General features: G+C 36.6%; 1 protein-coding gene across 1 annotated transcript in view; it reads left to right on the plus strand.

Moving 5' to 3' along the window:
• Positions 1-21,172, plus strand: part of VWA8 (von Willebrand factor A domain containing 8) — a gene marked incomplete at its 5' end in the record, with an annotated part of 402,506 nt that overhangs the window by 205,927 nt on the left and 175,407 nt on the right. The window contains 5 exon segments of the mRNA XM_006155509.3: positions 5,144-5,219; positions 7,833-7,968; positions 11,470-11,589; positions 18,178-18,383; positions 20,571-20,722. Of these exon segments, the coding sequence (XP_006155571.2) occupies positions 5,144-5,219; positions 7,833-7,968; positions 11,470-11,589; positions 18,178-18,383; positions 20,571-20,722 (690 nt within the window).

Consider the following 21,172-nt stretch of genomic DNA (forward strand, 5'->3'; position numbering starts at 1 on the left):
TGAGTAATAGTGGGCCTCAAGAAATGAAGCGATTAACCAAACTCAGAGTTGGACAGACTTAGTCTGGTGCTGGTTTTTAACTAACACTGTGGCATCATAGCTTATTTTGTCTCCTTTTTTTCTTGTTTTGGATGACAAAATTGCTTATAACAATGTTTCTGTTTGAGGCGTTGAGGCGTTCCTCTCCCTATATAGCATAATTGATTTGTTTTTTTGTAGATAGAGGTAGGGGGTGATGTGCTGTCCTTCAGCAAGGAGGACAGTTTAATGTTGAATGTAAACATTAAGTCTTAAACTTGTTTGCACAAGTTATGTCTAAGTACCCTTCTCTGTTTCATTAGTGATAATCATTATTAGTGCTCTTTACCTTCCATTTATTACTCATTTTAAAATAAACCTGTGGAAACAATATTCTTGATGCCATTAGCTCTTCTTCACTTAAAATAAATCTTTCAACTGCTTTTATTTCTCAATAAATGTTATGCTTGTATCTTATTAGCAAAAATGATCATTTAGGGGACTGGACGGTGGTACGAGGGTGGAGCACAAAGCTCTGCAAGGCTAACGGACAGGGGAGGTTCTGGGTTTGCATCCAGGGATCTCTGAGTATGCCAGGCATGTGTGTTTCCATGACCTGGGGCTGGCTGAGGCTGGGAGTGGATCGTGGCCTTGGAACCCTGTTTGGGTTGCTGTATTGCTGTCTCTCTCTCTCTCACTCTCACTCTCGCTCTCGCACTAGCTCTCTCTCTCTCCCTCTCCCCCTCTCCCTCCCTCCCTCCGTCTCTTTCTCTCTCTATGACTCCTTTGCTCATGGAAGAAATTAATAAGCTTTAGAAAATTACCATTTAATTCTCATTTTATAACCATCCCTCTTTTAAAATTTCTGAGCAGATATTTGTTCAGTGCCTCCTTTGTGCCATAGTCTATCTTTTCTTTCTCATATTGGTGAGTAAACTATTGCTATAGTCATTTTTATTTTAATGAACCATCAAGTTAGCAAAGTTTTCTGTCAACTGTTTTGAGCTCTTGTGTGTTTTCTGTGTTCACGCTTATATTTAACTATTATTATTTCTCTAGAGTAAAGCCATAAATCAGTTAAAATGCAGCTCATTAAAATATCATCCTCAAAATAAATATCACTATTTTGAGATCTTTTGCTCTTCAATAAATTAGAAGATATTAGTTTAATGTACCTTTAAAAGCAACATTTCAGAACAGATTGTACTTACTCTCTCCAGGCCAATTTTCTTTCCTTATTTTGACAAAAACCTGATCTTTACACAATTTAATTACTTTTATTGCATCTGGAATCATTTTAAGCTGGCATTGAAGCATTAATAACTCCAATGTTTAAAAAAAAAAAACTTTAAAATCTCTACGATAAAAGAATTGAGTTTAGTACAGTATTTTTTTTGAATAGTCCCTAAATGACACAGGCTTTAATTGATGACAGCTGTATTTTGTGATAGTAACGGGTGAGAACACTTGTTGATACCATAAATGTCAACAATGAGCCGAATATGCTGATTCCATTACTGGTAGCTGTTCCGTATTGGAAAGCCATCTCTATATTAAACCTTAAGCTAAGGAAATGTGACTGAGACATGTTTTATATTTTTCTTTTCCTGAATTTTGTTGAAATTGTTGACTTTAAATTTTTACAGCTTGTCTATTTGAAAGCTATTGTGAGAGGAATAATTCATAATAGAATTGAAATAGTAGCACATAAGATATTCTCTTAGGGTCATTCCTTATTTAGGAGGAGAATTAGTATTTTTGACCCCAAATGCTCATAAATGCAGAGCAATAATGTTAATCAAATGCTCTCTGGAAAAGTCATTATATTTTCTTTAAGAGTCAGTCCATATACTACCTGTGGCACTAGTAGTCATCACTTACTGAGTTCAAGTTTATAATTATAATGTTAATACCTTGGAAACCAAGGCTTTCTCTTACTGTGTTAAGTACTGTACAGAGGGTGGTAGATTACTTTCTACTAGAGGGTAACTTACCACAGTCCTTTTTTAAGCTCAGTATCATTTTACTAGTCCTTTTCCTTTGACACCCTAGGTGAAGGGATCAGTATGAACAGAACAAAATCATTTTTATTTTATAAATTATTTTTTTTCATAGACTACTCCACTGGAAACCATGTTTCCCATCTGTGTTTATCCTTATTTTAGTCTCTTTTGGAAATCATCTGATTTGTGTTTATTTCCTCAAAGCTATGGTTTTTATTTCTAGCACAAAAATCTTTTTAGAAATCTAATTTGACAAGTTGTACACTACCAGAATCCAAACGTTATAGAGCAGTTTCATGTGCCTTTTTTAAAATTAGAATTCAGCTTGAATTTACTGTTCTTAATCTGCTATGAAGCGCCATCATTATTAAGGTAACAACTGAATTTCCTCTCTACTGACAATGATGCAAGAGTTCTTTTTCCTTTTTGGTGCTGGAAAGTGTCATGTTGTTGCTCATTAAATATGTGAGAACTGAGGTGAGAAATTCATTATACTGCTATAAAAATCTGTGTGAACTCATCTTTTCCCTTTCCTTACCTACCCTCTTCTCTATTGCTAGAATGTTAACAGTGAATTTCAATGAGGCTAATTAAACTCTGTTCTTGATTTGTTTAAAACTTTAAAAGTCAATTTACTAGCAAAAGATAAAGTATATTCAATAGTAAATTTATTCTATCGAGAAATATAGAAAATGTACAGAGGACTGTATGTCATTGTGTTATATGTGAAACATTATGTTATATGTATTGTGTTATATATGAAACATTTTCTTCCTACTAAAAGTTGATAAGTGCCAATATAGTTTCACTTTTCTTAACACTTCCTGGGGCTTTACTTTTAGACACTACTTATTTTTAGTAAAAATAAAAGAATAATGTTGGGTTCTTTGTAGAGTATAGTGCTAGAAACATCAGAAGCAGTAGATCATAGGCCAGGTGCAGGCCCATGGGACCTAGGATCATGGAGATGGGAGTTTGGATGAGGGGTCAGGGATCGCAATAGGCCAGACCGCCCGGAGTTAACTAAAGAAACCAGTCATCATTCAGTCAAGTTAGAGGGAAAATCCTTTTAATCTAAGTACAAATAGTGTATGAGCTCTAGAAATTTTAAATGTCAGTATTTGTATTGCCAGAATACCTGCTTAAGCTCTGATAAATGCAGACTCTGATGCAGAAGTTACATGCTATAATAGTAAGTCTCAATTTAACTCACTCAGAGTCCATAATGGAAGTAAACTGTCAAGTCTTCAGTCCCTTGAGTAGTCAACCCCAACTGTACCTTCTTGATGTGACTGTACTTCCTAATACAAACTTAGAGATGAATGAGGACCATTCCTGGCCTCTATAAAAATCAGCCTTAATCTAACCTAACATTTATTAAAATGGGTTCCAGATTCTCCATTAAAAAAATTCATAATACAATAAATTTGGAAGTTCATATACTGTATCCTGCTGCAGTGTTAACTTTTTACCTTTTAGCGATTTTGTTTATTTCATTTATTCAACAAATATTTATTGAATTTCTCCTGTATATCAGACATCTACCAGATGCTGGGGACAGAATGAGAGACAATGTAGATATGTTCCACACTCTTGGGTCTTATACTCTTTGTAGAAAGAGAGATACTAAATAAGTAATTACAATATAGTATGCTAAGGGCTGAAAGAAGAAAATTCAGGCCTTGAAAGGAACATACAGCAGGAGAACCTAACCTGCTCTACAAAGAATCAAGGAAGGGGTTTCTAAAACATGCCATTATGCTGAAAACATGAAGATCAAGTTAGACAAGCAAGGAACCTTCCATTGCAGCAACAGCACTGTAACAATGACAGATACCTACAGCTGACATGTGCTCTCACTCCTGCTACAAGAACTAGAATTCGCAATCGCAATTCACTGGGCTCCATAGTCCTCCATAGTCTACCCCACAAACTACCCCTCAAAGCAAGTCATTGATGTTTATTAAATTAGTTTATTAAAATAAAAATAATAATTTGATATCTAAATTATATGTTGTTTTTGATTGTCACTTAGAAGGTACTGCTTTTTAAAAAGAGATAACTATTTTGTAATTTTAATAGATTGTAGTAAAACTTGGCATTTCCATATAAATTTCATAAGTATACTATAGCACCAGGGTCTGAAGTTCACTTTTCAGTTAGTTCTTTTGACATAGTACTCAAAATAATATAATTGCAACTTTATACTTTACTTTGATTAAATGCTAGGGTAGTTTGAAAAGATAAGTTTGAATTTGTATAAAGAGAGATACTACTTACATTTTAAAAGCAGTTTTAATCCACTAAATAGCAAGTTGTCTATAGAACTTTTCAATTACATGATAGAGTAAGTGCAGAAAGTAAAAGTATAAAATTGATCCTCCTAAAATAATCTAAACCTTCCTATCACCTGCAGCTTCTGCACACACATTTTTGGCAATATCTCCTGGTGATGTGAACTTCCTGTCTCCCCATGTAAGGAGCCTCATAACATCAGGATAGCTCACTATTAATGTTTTGGGAGATCTTGATCTTAAAGAAGTTCAGGTAAATAATTGAGTTAGATGTAAGAAAGAAAAATAGATTTTCCTCATCTCAGAAGCAGTCAAAATTCCACAAACTACCTCTTCATTGTTCTTGAAGTAGGGTGGTAGCATAGTTTGGCATTGGCACCAAGTCATGTGAGACTGGTACATTGGGCCTGAATGTGGAATTCATAGACTTGTTCTAATTGGCCATGTCAGCGTGCCAGTCATAACCAAACTTATTATCAAAATTATATTTAAATATCATGAATATTATATACAATATAATAATATATTTTTAATTCTTCCTCCCACTCAGGAGGTGTGCAGTGATCACAAGGGAAGTTATCAGAAAGTAAAACAGAAAAATTTGGATAATGTCTGAACCTGTATTAATTCCAGAACCCCTGTAATTTATATTAGATCTACAAAATGCCATTGCTAAATGGAATTTCACCTGATATTTTTATTTTTCTTGGGGAAAGCAGGATAATGAACAAAAAATTTAAAAGAAGTGTTCACCTGTTATATTTTTATTCATGATGAAACATCAGTTTACTTCCTTGCTAACCATAAAATGTGTTGGTTTAACTTTAGGGACACCACAGTACAAACTCTTACTCTTCAGCCTTCAGTTAAAGATGGACTTATTGTGTATGAAGACTCACCCTTGGTTAGTAATCCAATCATATGAATATCTTCAAGTGTATTTTTTGAACGATAATTATAATTTCAGGCTTTAGGTAGTGGTTGGTTGGAATACTCTCCCAGAGATTCTACTGTATTTCAGCCTAACTGAAAAGTATTCATTCACATGTCATTTCACGGTGAATATTTAAATGTAAATTACTGGGGAAATAACATGTTTCTTTATTTCGTTCTCTCTTTAGAGGTTTAGTGAATGAAAGAAATTATTTATTGATTTCTATTACAGAGGTTTTTTTTGTTTGTTTTTTTGAGAGGTTTTTGCTATAGGGCGCGTGCGCTCGCCAGAAAGACAGAAAGAGACAGAGAGACAGAAAGCAAGAAATCACCCCCCAGGGGGAATGGCCACACCACAATCCCTTCTCCATTCTCCTCTCAGGATCTTGGGCATGCACGCACACACGCCCAGCATGAGTTTAAGCCACCAGGTCCAGGACTTGAACCACAGTCAACTACATGGGAGTCCAGCGACATAGCCATTATGCTAACTGCTGGTCCCTATTACGGAGTTTTTTAAACAAAGGTTTATTTATTTTCATTCATAATTGAGAGCATGTATGTACACACTAGAGATGGGGATGGAGGAGAGACAGAGAACCACCCGAACGGGATCCTATCACCCTGATTCCCTTCCCACAGCCCTGCAGCTCATCAGGATCATGGGAATAAGCATATACACCTGGTGTGTTTCAGACTGATCCTGAAATCCATAGTCAACGTTGTGGTTTCCAGCATTCCAGTTTAATTTTCTACTCATTGCACCACCAGGCTGGGCCCAAAATTTTTTAAAGAAAGTTTGCTATTTTTCCAAATGTGTAAAGTTTGAAATTAAGTAGTGTTTCTAGAAAAGTTTTTAAACAGAATTTTAACTAATAAAAAATTAGCTCAGTGTTCTGGGCATCTTGGAAGATCCAGCATTTACCTCCGCATAAGACCTATAGAAAGCCCAGCCTGTCAGTCATGTCCCTCTGTGAGGATAACTCCTTTGCAGCAATCACACCAATAGCTATCACGAGAACCTCTGTAGTCAGAGTCATGGGATTGGAGTCTTTAGGCTCCCCTGCCACAATTATCCCAGGTTGCAATTTTCCCTGAACAGAGATAGAGTTAGAGGAAGAAACTACATTTTATTTTTTTTTAAATTCAATTTGTTTTCACCCTAGAACTATTCCTTTATCAATTCTTTAAGAATATGCAGCATAATACTTGTAAAAACAGAATCATCCATTTCTTAATCTGTATTTCCTTAAAAATATTCACCAAAACTGTACAGTCAGAAAATGTTATGATATAGGCCACTTTATGTTTTAATTTTTACTATTTTTAAAAATAGTAAGGTTAACATTTAAATTCATTGTGTATTTCTTCCTATCCACCCCTCCCCTCCAAATTATTTTGGTTAATTTGCTAGAGGGCATGTGCACTTGCTGGAGATAAAGAGAGTGAGAGAGAGAAAATGAGAAAGCCCCCCTCATGTGTCACACTGTAGTCCCTTCTCCTCCATTTCTCCTTTTGGGGTTTTACACACCCATGCATGTGCTCCCTGCATGTTTTTCAAGCCACTGGGTTTGGAACTCAAACTACACAGTCAGCCATGTAAGATCCAGCAGCTTTAACCACCACACCATTGACTGACACCCCCCCCCCAAAATTAGGACTTTTTCTTAGCGTTCATCTTTCTTTTCATGAAGTCACCTATGACTTATGACAACTTTTCACTGTTCCTTCCCTCTTTTCCTATCTAAGCAAGCAGTCACCAAGTCTATAGAATCTGCCTCTGCAGAAGCAAGCAGTCACCAAGTCTATAGAATCTGCTTTTCTCTCAGATCAATCTAATGTTTATATTTCCTTATTTTTTCATGCCCCTTCAAATCAGATTCTCAGACCACTTTTTGATCAAATTATTATAAGAATTCTCTTTTGGTCTGTTCTGCATGTTGTTTCAGACTTAAGATCCTTAAATATAGCTCCATGTTCCATTTCTGGAATCATGTCTGATATCACGAATCTTCAATTATAGCCTGTTCTTAATGAAATAAGGTATCTAATTATTGGTCAGTCTGGCAATCTACTGCTTACAGGAAGAGACCCAATCTACCCTCCCAACCCCTTGTCTCACATTTGACCTCCACTTAAACCAACATATACTATTCATTTTCACTCTTCCCCTAAATAAGCCCCAAGATTTTTTTAGCTTGACCATTGATTCTTTTTGTATTGAACATCTAATTCTTCAGTCATTCATTCTAGTCTGTTAAAATTGTATACTCTCTTAAGAGCCATACTAAATCCAATGTTCTAATATGTACAATTGATTAGGATGTCTCACTCTACTTCAGCCCCCGGTACTTTTAATTTTAAAAGATTACTGTAGAGTTGACCATTAAGTAACTATATAAAACTTTTGCTACAGACTCATAAATTTTGTTTCTAATTCCACTGTATTTTTTGGTGTGTATGTGATAGTATGTTCATAACTTAAGTAAAACCAGGTATTATAAATCCATAATGTTAAGTGATGACATTTCAATAATTGTGGCTTCCATTTTTTCTGTTTATGATAAATTTTCTGTGTTCTAAGGTTAAAGCAGTAAAATTGGGTCATGTTCTGGTAGTAGATGAAGCAGACAAAGCCCCAACAAATGTCACGTGTGTTTTAAAAACTCTAGTAGAAAATGGAGAAATGATTCTAGCAGACGGAAGACGCATTGTTGCAAGTGAGTATTTTAAGAAAGCAACATTTTCTTTAATAATTTTTACATGTGTGGTATCAAATCAAACTTAGCGGGCTATTTATTTACACACAACTAGTATAAGTTCAATATAACTTAAGTTGTCTATATTAACAGCATTTATGAGAATAAAACATATCTGAATCCAGCTTTGTCAGTTTTCTTATAGCCAGAAAGCATCTTTGAATATTTCAGTAATACTGTTAGGCTAGATTAGCTTCATATTTTTCTAGTCTGAGAATACCAGCATATAATCCTTATACTTCTCTCTCAATTATTTGTGTATGATTTATTTTCCTTCATTGTTATATAGGACTTTTAAAATATCTAACATGTTTTTTAATTTTTATTTATTTATTTATTTATTTGCTATCATGTACATCTACTTGCCAGAGACACAGAGACAGAGAGAGAGGGAAAGTAAGAAAGTAACCCCTAGGGAGAATGGCCACACCTTAGTCCCTTCTCCTTCATCCCCTCTCAGAATTTTGGGCATGTATGCACACATGCCCAGCATGTTTTTCAAGCAGCCAAGTCTGGGACTCGAACCACACAGTCAAACATATGAGACTCAGCTGCCTTAACCTCTATGCCATCTGTTGGCCCCTAGCATGTTTCTATTCCAGTATTAAAATTTATTTCATTATTAGCTCAATATAATTAGAAAAAAGTTGCTAATTATTTTATATATAAATGTACTTAGTATGTTTGTGTGTGAATATGTGTGTGTGTGTATTCATATGCCCCTCTACCTCAGAAAGAATTTATTTTCTGTTTTGGATTCTCTTTTCTATGCCCCCATCACCCTTTACACACACACACACACACACACACACACACACACACACACCTTTTTTGCTCTTGTTAGGGAAAAAAAGTGAAGGTAAGTGAATTTATTCATGTATTTAACCTACAAGGAAAAAATGTGTTTGCAAATGCAGTATGAGAACATTTTCTAGTTTCTGATTTAAATTTTTCGTTTTGAAGAGACTTGAAAATCTTTCACTAGCCATGGAAGATATATAGCCAAAGCAGGGTAATCAAACAAGCAGAGACTAATTACCAAAACCAAGGTCAGAGAGACCTTGTAAGGAAGACCCACTAAAAAGGTACAGGTGCAGCGCACAGAGGCGTCTTCTTGAACATTATCATTGCAAGATTGCTGTTTCTGAGCCTAGACTCAACACTAACACAAGAATTCTAATATTTCAGTGTCACAATTCATTATGAGAATTTGAGAATCCCAGTTAGCTTGAATTTCTTTCTTCACAGGATCATTCAGACTCTCAAGATTAGCATTCTACCCTTTTCAGAGGCATTCTGAGGACAGTGAAATGGAGAGGAAGGAAGAATTCAAAATGTAGTTAGGGAGTGATTATCTCCTGGTAACTCTACATTTTCTGATACATTTCTCAAAATCTTTAAACTCAATTATGAACATAAGTGATATTTTAAACAATGGCCTCTGAAGTTCTTCTGGATATCGTTTTATAAGCCAGCACTTCTATGTGTTTTGTTTGCTTTGCCTTTTTTTTTTAATTTTCATTTTTATTCTAATTAACTAATTAATAAAAATTTGCCTGTGGCCCTGTATCATTATTTGCCACTACTGAAATTAATTGGTTGGTTGGTTGTATTAGCATATGAATGGCATGCTGAAAGGTTACTTTTTGGTATTATAAAAAATTATGTGTAGACTCTTAGGACTAATCTCAAGTAAAACTGAAGCTGCTTCACAACTGCCATATTTTAAAGATGGACAACCTAAGGCTGGAGTTTAAAAAATCCTGGAGGAGGGACCAGCAGTTGGCGTAATGGCTGTGTCACTGGACTCCCACGTAGTCAACCACGGTTCACATCCCAGACCCGGTGGCTTAAAACTCACACTGGGCGCATGTGCGTGTGTGCCCAGGATCCCGAGAGGAGAATGGAGAAGGGATTGCAACGTGGCCAGCCCTTCTGGGGGGTGATTTCTCATTTTCTGTCTCTCTGTCTCTCTCTGTCTGGCGAGCGCATGTGCCCTATAGCAAAATCCTCTAAAAAAAAAAAAAAATCCTGGAGGAGAAGTGCTTTGCTAAAATAAATATAATAACAGTTTTAGTATCTTAAATTATTGCCTAGAGTAGCAGGTTTGTCTGGAATATATACCAGTCAGTAGATTGTAATATTCAATTCCTTTAATACCTTAAACATGTGTACAAAGAAAACTCCAATCACCTTTGAAATAATTTTATTTATTTATTTAAAGAATTTTTAAAATTTTATTATTGTTGTTATTTTAATTTGACCAGAGAGAAAGAGTGAGAAAGCAAGAGAGCAAACTAGCAAGCTGCCAGTTCCGGATCTTGAACTGCAGTCAGCCATGTGGGAGTCTAGCATCTTTAATCACCATGCCACCTACTGGCCCCTAGATAATTTCTAATTTTTTTAATTATTATTTTTACTTAACGTTATTTATTCATGTATTTATTTCTATTTAACCAAAATTTTATATGGAAAGTGTGCTCACCAGAGAGAGATACAGAGAGAGAGAAAATGAGAGTAAGCTGCCAGGTCTGGGACTAGAACCATGGTTGGCCATACGGGATTCCAGCACCCTTAACCAACATGCCACCTGCTGGCCCTAAATCATTAATCTTTAAAACCATGGCAGAATTCCTTGATCAGAAGAAATACATTCACATTGCACTTAACTGACTAAGGTATCCAGACCTGTAATCTATGTGGTTAGATTTCCAGGTGCATGGTCTAAACAAGAATTGCTACATGGGTGCATGACCACAGACTCTATGCAAGCAGTGCAACTGCTGATTTGATGAAAACTATGAGAATGTTTGGGGGCCAGCAAGTGGCATGATGGGTAAGGTGGCTGGATCCCACATGGCCAACTGTACAATTCGAGTCCTGGACCTGACACCTTGAAAGCTCATATGCATGCATGCCCAAAAATCCCAAGAGGAGAATAGAGGAGAAAGGACTGCGGCATGGCCATCCCCCTAGGGGGAGTTGGGGGGTACTTCTCACTCCCCCTGCCCCAGTCTCTTGCCAGTGTATGTGGGCAAAAACAAAAACGAAACAAAATACTTCCAAGGATTCTTCCTTGGATATTCCTTGGATTACTTCTTGTTGTGGAGGCTTTTGTTGTTGTTGTTGTTGTTGTTGTTTTTAAGAAATAATAGCATCTCAAGCCAGGTTTAGGAATTGTATGACACTATTTGAATAAGTTTCCTTTTTAGATGTACATTGAATTTACATAAAAATGCAAGCTTCTATACAACTTAGTATATGCTTTATCAGTATTCCATTCTTCAGAAAATTTTCTCAAGAAAGTTTTTTTTTTCCTGTAACTAAATGATAATAGCCAGATCTTAGGACATTTTATAATTGAACAGTATGACCACTTACGTTATTTTAAAGGCTGTAGCTTGATATTCTTAAGAATTATTAAATTCCGATTAAAAAATAAATACAAATCTTGTTTTTCAGATTCTGCTAATGTGAATGGAAGAGAAAATGTTATAGTGATTCATCCTGATTTTAGGATGATTGTTCTGGCCAACAGACCTGGATTTCCTTTCCTAGGCAATGATTTCTTCGGTACTTTAGGTAAAAACAATCATGATAATAGCCCCAGTGATAATAATATTACCAAAAATGTTACCATGGCTGTCACCGAATGCATACCTTGTGCTGTGCCACCGTCATAACCACCTCGTGAGAGGCGACTTACTTGTTATTCCATTTTAGAGGAGAGTATCTGATGTTCAGAGAGATTAATTTCTTTTTCTATGTCCACTTAGCTAATGACTGGTGTAGCTGGGTTTAATACCTAAGTCTACTTGATTTCAGTGTCTTTTTTCTTACACAGTTACACTATAAATTGTTTTTAGGGCTTCTCAGAATACAACACACATTGAGAAATTCTTTTTAGTGGTTTGTTTTATTTTGTTTTGTTTTGATTTTTTTGTCACATTCCTCTAACGATGAAAAAGGTCGAGGCCAGCTCTGAGGAGACTGATACCCGTTGATTGAATAGGTCCTGAGGTAATCATTAGAAGTTTTTCAAAAGACATCTCTGTTCTAAGGCAGGTATATAATTCTGGACTGTCATAGTCAACATGACATCAGCTCAGTCTCATAGTAGGATCTTTAATCTAGCAATTCCACATCAAAGAATTTATTCAAGTAATTTTCCTGTACAGTGATTTAAGTACAGGATAAGCAAAATTGCATTGTTTTTAATAGCAAAAATGGAAGCAACCCAACTGTCAGTCCTAATGAGCCTGGGTAAAAAAATTCTTTGTATCCTCACTACAAAATACTATGAGGCTGTTTTTTAAATAGTTAGGTAAGCCTACTCATGGTGATTTAAAAGAAAAAAAAAAATCCTCAAGATGTTATTTGAAACGATAAGTCGGAGAAGTGGTATAGTAGTATTTTTTAAAGGCAGGGGGTATGTGTACATATATGTGCTTGTATGTGCATGGAATTTCTCCAGAAGAGAAACTGGTAAGAATAGCGTTTGCAGTGGAGCTCAGGGATGGGAGTGTAATGGACTTAGAAAACTATTTTTGTAATCTTTACTGTGTACAGGTATTACTTTAAAAGTTATTAGCAATTCATGTATTATTGATGCTCTTACAAATATAATAATATCAATACACCAAAACAAACCTGAATTGTTTCTAAAATTTGAGAAGATTTTTTTTTAATGTTAGTGCTTTTTATAGGTCATCCCTTTTGCCCCAGATCACCCCTCTTCATGTTTACTTTAATTACTCTAGGAATATTCATTCCTTATTCTATCTCCATCTTCCATCCACTTCCCTCAATCCTGAAACCTATGACATTTACTATTGCTCTGATGGAAGTCTGACCCTCTGCTGCCTTCCCTTCTTCCTCTGAAGTGCTTTAAAAGCAGTGATTTGTTTGTTTTTGGTTTTGGGGTGTTTTTTTTTTTGGTTTTGGTTTTTTGGTTTTTTGGGTTTTGTTTTGTTTTTGTTTTTGTTTTAATGCTCATCCTGGAAGAAACAGTCTTTGCTCCTTATGACTGCTTTCAGATCATTCTCTTTCTCTCTTCCCTATACCTCTTGTCATCAGGTTATCTCATGTACAAGCCATTGTTGATGTCACCTATCCTTAGTTACTCCTTGTCATTTCTAGTGATTTTTAGCTCTTCGCTCACTGTCATTACCTCCATCCTACTTACTCTCTTGGAGTGGCCGCAGTAGACACACACGTGATGTGACGCAACTCTCTGAGCTCTTGGCTCCTTGGATGTTTTTATTCCAGTTGTCTTATCCTGTACTGTGGTCATACTCTCATTTCAATAACTAAAACTCTCCCTCAATTTCAGTGTCATACTCCTGTTCTTGTTTGTCCTTAGGAATTTTTTCTTATCCATACAACCCCCCTTCCAGTCTTCCCAGCTACTCTGTCTATGCCCCACCCAATAACCCTTCAAACTTATTAGCAACTCTAGTTCAATGATCCTGTCACCTTTTCCCTTAACCCTGCGCCTCCTTGATATGTTTTCTTCTCCCTGACTCAGCTTTTTTTTTTTTTTCCTTACCCAGATTTATTTATGTACCAGCTTTAATTCCCTATGACCCTGGCTTCCTTATCTATCAACTTGTCCCATTCTCTCAGATCCCCTCAGTCCTGGTTGCTGCCAGCTCTCTAACGTGGCCGCAGTAGACACACACGTGATGTGACGCAACTCTCTGAGCTCTTGGCTCCTTGGATGTTTTTATTCCAGTTGTCTTATCCTGTACTGTGGTCATACTCTCATTTCAATAACTAAAACTCTCCCTCAATTTCAGTGTCATACTCCTGTTCTTGTTTGTCCTTAGGAATTTTTTCTTATCCATACAACCCCCCTTCCAGTCTTCCCAGCTACTCTGTCTATGCCCCACCCAATAACCCTTCAAACTTATTAGCAACTCTAGTTCAATGATCCTGTCACCTTTTCCCTTAACCCTGCGCCTCCTTGATATGTTTTCTTCTCCCTGACTCAGCTTTTTTTTTTTTTCCTTACCCAGATTTATTTATGTACCAGCTTTAATTCCCTATGACCCTGGCTTCCTTATCTATCAACTTGTCCCATTCTCTCAGATCCCCTCAGTCCTGGTTGCTGCCAGCTCTCTAACTACATTGAGCCTAGACACATGTGACACTGAATATGGTTGGAAAAAGCATAGAACCACTGTGGCCAATCTCACCTTGAATTCTTGACTATGGCCCACAACTATCCCTTAACGCATGCATACCTTGTTTCCATAGTCCTTTCACTTTCTTGTTCTCCTGGGCAGGTAATTCACATCTTCCCTCTCCTCACAGCTCCAGCACTGTGGCTTGAATTTGTTTTTGTCTTAAAATTATACAATACTTGAGTACTCACTTACTGAGAAATTGAAATACACAAGAATTTATGGAGAGGAAAGGGAAGTTTACTTTTCCACCCATCCCATTTTCTCCCATAGCTAATCAGGATTCAGTTTACTGACTTTCCCTCCAACTTCTATTAATTTTCCTGGCTGTCTGTACTGAGAAAAATACTGGGTTGTCAGAAAAGTCGTGACAGGGAATAGCAGTTAGCGTAATGGCAATGTCACTGAACTCCCATGTAGCTGACTGCGGTTTGAGTCTCGGACCTCGCGGCTTAAACTCACACCGGGCGCAGGTGCATGTGTGCCCAAGATCCCGAGAAGAGAATGGAGGAGAAGGGATTGCGGCATGGCCATTCCCCCTGAGGAGGGGGTGATTTCTTGCTTCCTGTCTCTCTGTCTCTCTCTCTCTCTTTCTGGCAAGTGCATGAGCCCTATATTGAAAACCTCTCAAAAAAAAAAAAAAAAGGAAAAAAAGTCATGACACACTTTTGCATAGAAAAACATGTCATGACTTCTCTGACAATCCAATAAAAGCAATTAGAAAGGAATGTCCACAGACTCCTACCACCAAGTCTTCACCGACAGTGCTCTGCTTTCCCACCCATTACAGATAAACACACTCCCTTCCAGAGCCAGTCTCTCCAGTGAGCACTAGAGTCCACCTCAGCAATGCTACTCTAGGATTGAGGAATTCTGCCCTCCTCTCCCATATCAGCAGTTTCCCTCTCTGCCAGATTATTTCCATCCTCACACAGTCGAGCTGTTATTTCCCCCATCTTTAAAAGGGGGGGGGGGAGGCTCACTTATTTATTTAGTTAGTTAGTTCATTTTTGCCAGCAACTGCTAGATTTTTCTGCTCCCCTTTGTAGCAAAACTTTTCACAACAGTTATTTGTACTTGAAAGGTTGTCTATACTTCCTATCTCCATTTATCTTTCAACATTCTTTCAAATCTATTTGGAAAAAATTCTTGTTCATGTCATTCCACAGGAACAGTTCTTGTCTATGTTATCGGTGGCTTTTCCATCGCTGAATCCAGTGGTGAGCTCTCAGTTCTCATCTCACTTTATCCATCAGCATTATTTAATACAGTCCATCTCTTCTTGATACATTGTCTTGTACTTAACTTAGACTAATACTCCTTCAAATACTTTCTTTCCTATTTTAATGACCATTCCTTTCCAGTGTCCTTGTTAAAATGCCACAGACTTCAGGTCCTGGTCATACTTTACCCATGACCATACTTTACTCACTCCTTTGGTAAAATCAGAATGTGTCCTGGTTTAAAATACCATTTATAATGCCTATTAATGCCAGGTTTTCATCTCTAATCATCTTACTTCCTTTCCCTTCCATACTCATAAGGCCAACTGCCTGTTCCATAGCTCCTATATTGCAGATTTAACATGTCCACAATGAATTTATTTTTCTACTTAGGCCTGATTAATTTTTAGTGTTTGGCATCTCATTTGATGATAACTCCATTCGTCTCATGCCAGAAATCATTCTTGACTTATCTCTTTCTCTTATGCTCCATTTCATCTATCAGGTAAGCTTATTGGCTCCATTCTAATATGTATTCAGAATTATCCTACTTCACATCACTTGATTTGCTACCATTCTGATCAAAGCCTACTCCTAATCCAAGACCCAACAGGGTCTGTCTCCACCTTTATCCTTTGTTATAAACTGTGAAAATTCTAAGATTTTACCTACTTTTAAGCTTACGAGTTAGCCTGCCGAAGTTTCATCAGAGACAAAGATAGGATTATTACAGCAAAAGCAGCAAGTCAGACTATCTGCATTTGTCCTGGTGTCTCAAGTTCCATTTCCTACTGGGCATCACAAAAGAGGCTAGACAGTTCCTGCACTTGCAGTGAGATATTTTAAGGAGAGGAACCTTGAACTTAGGTAAACCAAATTTTTATAATGGACAGATAAAATGTCTTATCTTCTTCCAGAGAAGGAAAGCAAAAATAGGAGAAAGATATACTAGAAAAAGAAAGAGAGACAGTCTCTATATCCCAAAAATGTTTGCTTTACAAATGTTCTTGGAGAGAGTGGTCAGGACCTTGCCAAAAGGTGTACAGCAATGTGAGAGACCCATGAAGATTTGTCTCCCAATATCCTTCTGCGGTCTGTTCTCAGTGCAGCAGCCTGCTCCTCTGTAATATCTTTCTGTGGCTTCCCATTTTACTCTGAGTATACGCACATGTCTTCCAATAGTTTACAATGTCCTGCGTAAGAGTCTCCCACATCCTCTTATTTCTGGACCTCATGACCTGCAGTGCTCTTACTGCCCTCCCCACCACTCGTTCTATTCCAGCCTCTCTGCCCTCCTGTCTCTTCCCTCCACATCCCAGGTATGCTTCACTTAGTTCTTACATTAGCCACGCCTGCTGCCGGAGTGCTCTTGCCCCAGACAGCTGCATTCATTCCGATGCTACCTTCTCAGTGAAGCCTACCTGACTGACCTTACCTACTCTCACCCCTTCTACTGGTCTGTACCATGCTTTTCTTTTTCTATTTTCATTGAAAGATACACTTTCTAATATTTATATTCATCATTTGTTATCTCTCTATGCCAGAATATAAGATCCCTGAAGACTGGGATTTTCGGTGATTTTAATTGCTGTTATATATCTAATACCTAGAGTCGTACTTGACACATAGAACACATTTAATAATTACTCGATGAATGAATAAATAAGGACTCAATTATCTTTTTATGTAACATAATTACTCGATGAATGAATAAATAAGGACTTATATTTTTATGTAACTTTTAAATTTCATTTTCGGCTAGGAAGGCAAAAGCTGTTCTTCAGGTTTGTATTTGAAAAGCTGTGGGCTGTGAAATAAAAGTTTGAACTTACAGTTTTCATTTTATTCAGTGACTTCTCAATACACATACACAAATGTTTGTTCAGATGCTTCCTAAATCAAATTAAAATCTTATCGCTACCTGACTAGATGTCCTCTTTTTCTAAAATGAGCATCGATCATATTAAATAATGTAAGTCCATTTACTTTAACTTTCTTTGGTCCCTGGTCTTTAGATTATGAATCAGTAGACTTTCTTTTGAGCATAGATTGTGTTTTTCTAGTACATTATTAGCTACCTAAATTACAGATAAAATATTCCGTGTTCTACATTCCTTTTCTTGATTTTAATTTAGACAATGTCTGTAAAGGTTTACTTTTCCATGAATAACCTCTGAAGTATATTACTGCAATGTGCACCAGATATAAGATGTTTAGGAGTGATCATTTTCCTGCTTTAGCATATACAACCATTCATATAAAATAGGTGTATATAATTTCTGAAGGTATTCAGTGTTTGTTAAAGTTAAAAGATAATCGCAGGACTTTATGAAAAATATATTCCCACTAATGAAAAAGGAATAAATCACTGTAATTTTTTTTGCATGTCTACCTGTTTTTAAGAAGTACTAATATAGGTCTGAAAAAATAAATACACTGAACTGTTAAGACTGAGGGCCTTTTCAAGAGGGTGTGGCACGGGAGGAGATAGAAGGAAATGTCCCCTTTTTGGTCTATATATTTAACTATCTCCCAGTGGGCATGTATGAAAGTATTACATAATTTTTAACAAAAATAAACTCATGCAGAATAAGCCATATCACCCAGTTTTCTTTTGTTTCCATCACTTGCACCTTCTCTGTTAAATGAGCCTCTCGTGTTTTGTTGAGCAGCTAAGAGCTCTTTAAATGACCAGTTCATTTTTTCTGTAGCATTATGATGAGTTAGTTGCATGCTGAATGTGAATCTTCATGCTCTTTTAGGTGATATTTTTAGCTGCCATGCAATTGACAACCCCAAGCCTCACTCAGAGCTCGAGATGCTTAGACAGTATGGACCAAACGTGCCTGAGCCCATCCTGCAGAAACTTGTGTCTGCCTTTGGAGAGCTGAGGAGTTTGGCTGACCAGGGGATCATTAACTATCCTTATTCTACCAGGGAAGTCGTCAACATAGTCAAACATTTACAGGTATGGCGTACACCAAAGTGTAGGGGTTAAGAAAGAATCCCTCAGTCTTTCTTTTCAGACTACACACTTTATACCAACTTTATTCAGTTTCTGTATGTGTAATATTAAGTCAGACGACAAGATACACTATGTTTGTAATCTAAATTATATATCTGGAAGGTCAGTAAACATTGTGTGTTTACCTTTGGACTTTGGGAAGGGCTCTGTGCCATGGTTCTTGTTACCCAGGAGCTATGAAATTGGGTGAAGGACTTTTTTGTTCTGTTTTCAGGGGGGAAAGCAAGGCAAGAGAGTGAGATCATGGGAAAATCATCCTGTTCCATTGTTTGGCCTTTTCCAATGATCATGTGTGTAGTATTTGGGTGAAAAATATATTCATTTTGAAACAACATGGAGATAGAAAACAGAGAAGGAATAGTATTGATTATATTCCTGTATATTCTATAAGACTTTTACAAGATGGAGTTAGTAGGAGAATGAAATTCCTTGTGGCCATATGCAATGTGCAGTTCATCTTCACAAAGAAAATTAATAAAACATATTAATTATGTAAGAAGTAATGGTCTCCCAGCTAGCAGTCACAGTCTAATGACTCTTGATCTCTGCCACATTCCCAGATTTCCAAGCAAAGCCTGGAAAGAAAACTAGTAAGCAAGGGGCAGGAAGGGAGAGATATTGGTCAAAGGATAAAAAGTTTTTGTTAGACAGGAGTAGTAAGTTTTTGAGATCTATTGTTACAGCATGGTAACTGTAGTTAATAATAATGTCATGTGGGGGCTAGCAGGTGACGTGGTGGGTAGGGGTGCTGAACTCCCACATGGCTGACCATGGTTCAAGTCCTGGACCTGGTAGCTTACTTTCTCACTTTCCCTCTTTCTCTCACTCTCTCTCTCAGCCCCTCTCTGCTCAAATTAAAATTAATTAATTAATTAATTAATTAAACTAATTATTTTAAAAATGTCATGTATATATTTCAAAATTGCTCAGACAGTAGATTTTTAAGGTCTACACCACAGAAAAATAAGTATGTAAAGTGATAGATATGTTATTTAGCTTTTGTTACTCATCCCATAATGTGCACATATATTGAAGCATCACTTTTAACCCTCAAATGTATACAATTATCATAATCATATGTATCTCTCTCAATAGATGTATATATGATATTTGTACATCATTCTTAAGTTATGTGTGTGTGTGTGTGTGTGTGTGTGTGTGTGTATATATACACATATATATATATATGTAGAGAGAGAGAGAAATAGCAGGTCTAGCAGATGGTTTAATGGTTAAGGCACTGGGCTCCCATATGGCTGGGGACCATGGCTTGACGTCTGGACTCCCATATGGCTGCTGACCATGGTTTGAGTTCTGGATCCAGTGACTTGAAAATCATGCTGGGCCCATGTGCATGCATGCTCAAAAATCACAAGAGGAGAATGGAGGAGACGGGATTATGGTGTGGCCATCCCCCCTGGGTGGGGGGGGATTTCTCACTTTATCTATCTCTGTCTCTCTCGTTCCGGTGAATACACACACTCTATGGCAAAAAAAAATCTTTAAAAAAAAATAGCTTTATTCTGCTTATAAATCCATGATTAATCCAATTCAGCCAGCTCAGATCCCAGCACCTAAAGAAAATCAAACAAAACCAACCTGTAAAGGATGTTATCAATGTAAATTTAACTGCAGTAATGCTTGTTTTCTTTCCTTCAGGTGTTCCCTATTTCTCTATTCGATGTGCTATTTATGTTCTTCTTTCCTTCTTTTCTTGCTACTTTATCTTTTTAGTTTAGCTTTATTATTCACAGACTGTGACTTTTCAAAATACTTCGTGCAGGTATTCAACATGCATTTTTAAGCAGTCACTCTGCTACTCATTTAAAGGACAGGAGATTTTTAGAAAGCAGCAGTAGTCACTGAACACCAGGTTCTCAGCACTGTTTTAGCGTTGGAGAGGAGGAACTTTTCTTCCATGTTCTACTGTTAAAGTAAAAAATTAAAATATTAAGTCATTCAAACAAACATAAAAGATAAAAATGATTATTTCCTTGCTATTTGGTTATTTGACAAGGCCAGTAAATTTCTACCAAAGTACATTTGATCATTATTATCAATTTATAAATCTTTGTAATATTATGATTTTTGTCATATGCATAGTAAGGGATTTTTTTTTTTTTAATACAGAAATTTCCCACTGAAGGACTTTCCAGCGTGGTTCGGAACGTGTTTGACTTTGATTCCTACAACAACGACATGAGGGAGATTTTGATTAACACTTTACACAAATATGGGATACCTATTGGAGCAAAACCTACCAGTGTGCAGCTGGCAAAGGAGTAAGGCATACTCACTGTTGATCAAATAATCTTGAGCATTGTTTCTTTGGTTCTTAAATGCTGATGATTCCTAATCTGCTGTTATACTCTACTAAACTGAGTTGGCGTGGAAATGACTTTCCATGAGGAAACTTTTCAAATACATGTTGCTATTTGCTGGCTGGTATTCAGTTAAATAGCATTATAGCCCTGTAAATTTTGATTATTATGAATGTGCTCATAGATGTAATGTAATCAAATAAAGGGAAATATTTGTTTCTTTAACAGTCTCTGTCCTTTTGTTGAATTACCATTGGTCTCATTGCTTCATAATTCAGTGCAAGATCCTTGTACAAACATGAAAATTACATAATGCTTAGTTAAGATGTTTTTGGTAGATGACCATGTATTTTTATTTATGATCATTTCCTAAATTTCTAATCATATTAGCTTAAGATATTTTTGCTTACT

This window comes from Tupaia chinensis, unplaced genomic scaffold (assembly GCF_000334495.1).
Source record: "Tupaia chinensis unplaced genomic scaffold, TupChi_1.0 Scaffold000458_2, whole genome shotgun sequence".
Taxonomy (NCBI): domain Eukaryota; kingdom Metazoa; phylum Chordata; class Mammalia; order Scandentia; family Tupaiidae; genus Tupaia; species Tupaia belangeri.